Here is a 3858-nt window from a genome sequence, read left to right as displayed (position 1 = left end):
TGGTGTTTGTTTTTCCATTCTTGAGATATTTTACTTAGGATAATGGTCTCCAATTCCATCCAAATTGCTACAAAGACATTAATTCATTCTTTTTTATGGCTAAGTAGTACTCCATGATATACACATACCAGAGCTCTGAGTTTTACGGACTGCAAAGATTGCGCTAACTAAACAAGGCAATATTTAATAAGGTTGTTGCTGGTAGCATTGAGATCCAAAAAGCCATGAGCTATTCCAGAAGATGAGCAAAGGTGACAGGAAACTCAGAAGTGGTAGAAGAGAGGGGGAAATATCAACAGGTCCAGGCAGGCCAGCACTATGCATTAGGGAGGTCTCACCCCTACAACTGGAGTTTGACCTGGACTCATTCCCAGTTCAAGGACAAGATGGGATCATTGATAGATTGTGAGAATAGGACACAGGACCAGGATAAACCCCATTCCTTAATAAAGTCCATGTATATACCATAGTGAACAGGGATGAAAGAAAAAAGAGTGGACCACGTGGTCAGAATAGCACAACCACAGTGTCAGGAGAAGCAGAGGTCAAACCATGGGAACATAGGAATTTTTCACTTTGCATTGATGAGCACTCAGCAGACAATGTCAAGGGCCAATGTTTAGCCCCCAGGTACTGTTTCTGAATAGGCTAACAGGGAGAATATTTAGTGCTAAGAAACATCTGTTTCAAGAGGTAGCCAAGTCTTGAGGCTGCATAAAAATATCTCCACCTCAAAAAAAGGATTGGCCTTGGAATAGGGCCAGTCCTAGGTTGATTGTCAAAAAATTTTCATGTATATAATAGAAAAAGTGTTTCTAAATTTTAGAAAATTTAAAAATTTATTTTTAAAAATTTTCACTCAAATATTTTTCTCTTTTCTAAAGCAGAACAAAACAATGCAAAAACTTACTTAGAAACCTTTCAGATCCCCAGATTTAATTTTACAAATGACCAGAGTCAAAAACTTTAAAATCTTCCAATGAGTTCCTAGAAGCAACTTCAAATTTCTTTAACCTCAGAAAATGAAAAATATAAGACTACTGTTTGAAACTTGCTATATTTCACTAAGACAGTACAGTGACCTATGCAATGAATAGCTCCTTCAACCCAGAGTAATGAGTAGTTGAGTTATAAGATGAAATTATATCAGTAAATTAGAAAGTCATTTCCTTTTACAATTCTGACTGTTTTGCTTTATAACAAGAAATTATAATGTACTAAACCTTAATTTTACTTGTTTGTTCCATCTTTTAGAAAAGATAATTGCTTAAAAATGTAAATTACTTTTATTTTTGAGAGCTAGACTTTTCAAAGGCAGATATCCAACATGCCTTGATATAAGCTTGATGAGCTGATAAGTTGCTTGGCTATCAATACTAATATTTGTGTGATTATGGGTCTTGATGTGAATGTGCTACTTTTTTATAGCTTGAAATAATCATTTTTCTAAATTTATTTTAATTTTTCCTAGGATAAATGCTGGAGTTACATAGTCTTTGAGTGCTTTTTCCATAAGCCAGTCTTGCATTCTTTAAGATTCCCAATAACACATCATGCATTTTCTCCTATCAGGTCAACTGTCTGCCTCCTTGCCACCTCCACCTCCAGAAAGGCCAGAGGTTACAGTGGAGTTGATTGAGTCCAGGCTTTTCTGTAGGTGTGCTTTTGATGTGGCCCCTACAAACAACCCCGTGGGATTTCTCATAGCTTGGTCTAGGCTTTCTTCTCAAGAAATCAAAGAGGAGCTGAAACAAGAGACCACAGTTCAGGCATTCTCTCTTTTAGAACTTGATGGCATAAATCTCAGACTTGGAGATAGGGTATGTTCAAAAACATTTGTATTTTCTTTTGTTTTCATGAATGTATTGATTTTCAAACATAATTTTTTTTATTATATCCTAAAAGTAGATTTTGTCCCCAGGATATAAAACACTAATGTTTTTCTTGTCTTTTCCTTGGCACTTGTGCTAATTCTAATGATAACTGGATGAGTTAGTAATCTTAGTGGCTATTTATGCATATCTCATTTTAGCAATTTGCTGATTATTATTGATGAATTTTTATAAATAAATGTTTCTTTTGGGTTTTAAAGTGATATATTTTATCCTATAAAAATAGTTTAATTTTTTAATGATGATGATTTTATCCTCCTTTAGATTCCTCTTGAATACAAAGCCTGCTACATTTTATGTTGAGGTTGAATAAGTAATATTTTATAATGATGAAATTTTTCTCAAATTTCAAGCAAATTTTTAAGTTATTTAGTTCTTGTATTATCTCATGCACTATTAAAAGTTAAAATTAAGAATTTAAAGACAATAATTTACACATATGTTCTCCAAAATTTTATTGCTGAATGATTATTTGATAACTGTACTCACAGATATTCTGTAGTGCTTCCGTCTTTTTTTTGGAGAAACCGCATATACAAAGTTTAGCCACCGAAAGCCGAGAATTTTTTGCAGGCATTAAGGTAAGTGGCAGTGGGGATGGATCAGAAAGATAATTCCTCTGGAATTGTGTTTCCCATCACAGGCCTCATCACAGACTAACTTAGAATGTTGAGACCCAGGGGTTTCTATTTTTGAAGAATAACCCTAATAATTCTAATGCACAATGAAATTTGAGCATCCCTGTTAATGAACTGAAGCTGGGATATACTTGCATTTCTTTATTAAAATAAAGCAAAAGCTTTTTTCCCATAATTTATTCCATCATGTTACTAAAAGTTAGCATGTCAATATTTAGCCAGCATGTATTTTGAAAGACAGGTACCAGGACAAGTAATAGAGCCTCTGACTGGAGTAGAAGTGACGTAGAGCTCTGAGGGATTTTTTAAGATTATTTTTTAATTTCAAAATATTAAGGAGGAACAAACGTTTTTGTTACAGGGATAGCTTTCATAATGCTTTAGTCAGGGCTATAAGTGTACCCATCACCCAAATATCTTTCACTGTATTTGTTAGCTAGGTTTTTATCCCTCCCCTTCTCCCCCCTCTTCCCCTCTTGATTTTCGATGATTTTTACTTCTTTCTGTGACCATGTGTGCCCATCAGTTAGTTCCAAATTATTACAGAGTACATATGGTGTTTGTTTTTCCATTCTTGAGATATTTTACTTAGGATAATGGTCTCCAATTCCATCCAAATTGCTACAAAGACATTAATTCATTCTTTTTTATGGCTAAGTAGTACTCCATGATATACACATACCAGAGCTCTGAGTTTTACGGACTGCAAAGATTGCGCTAACTAAACAAGGCAATATTTAATAAGGTTGTTGCTGGTAGCATTGAGATCCAAAAAGCCATGAGCTATTCCAGAAGATGAGCAAAGGTGACAGGAAACTCAGAAGTGGTAGAAGAGAGGGGGAAATATCAACAGGTCCAGGCAGGCCAGCACTATGCATTAGGGAGGTCTCACCCCTACAACTGGAGTTTGACCTGGACTCATTCCCAGTTCAAGGACAAGATGGGATCATTGATAGATTGTGAGAATAGGACACAGGACCAGGATAAACCCCATTCCTTAATAAAGTCCATGTATATACCATAGTGAACAGGGATGAAAGAAAAAAGAGTGGACCACGTGGTCAGAATAGCACAACCACAGTGTCAGGAGAAGCAGAGGTCAAACCATGGGAACATAGGAATTTTTCACTTTGCATTGATGAGCACTCAGCAGACAATGTCAAGGGCCAATGTTTAGCCCCCAGGTACTGTTTCTGAATAGGCTAACAGGGAGAATATTTAGTGCTAAGAAACATCTGTTTCAAGAGGTAGCCAAGTCTTGAGGCTGCATAAAAATATCTCCACCTCAAAAAAAGGATTGGCCTTGGAATAGGGCCAGTCCTAGGTTG

General features: G+C 35.8%; 1 protein-coding gene across 1 annotated transcript in view; it reads left to right on the top strand.

Moving 5' to 3' along the window:
• VWDE (von Willebrand factor D and EGF domains) overlaps positions 1-3858 on the top strand; it is a 101437-nt gene that overhangs the window by 27369 nt on the left and 70210 nt on the right. Inside the window, exons 5-6 of the mRNA XM_012638739.1 lie at positions 1573-1820; positions 2384-2483. Coding sequence (XP_012494193.1) covers positions 1573-1820; positions 2384-2483 — 348 coding nt within the window. The remainder of the gene's footprint in view (positions 1-1572; positions 1821-2383; positions 2484-3858) is intronic.

The sequence above is a fragment of the Propithecus coquereli genome, unplaced genomic scaffold, assembly GCF_000956105.1.
Source record: "Propithecus coquereli isolate 6110/MARCELLA unplaced genomic scaffold, Pcoq_1.0 Scaffold133, whole genome shotgun sequence".
NCBI lineage: Eukaryota > Metazoa > Chordata > Mammalia > Primates > Indriidae > Propithecus > Propithecus coquereli.
Note: the sequence above shows the minus strand (reverse complement) of the source record. Positions and strands in the feature narration are given on the sequence as shown.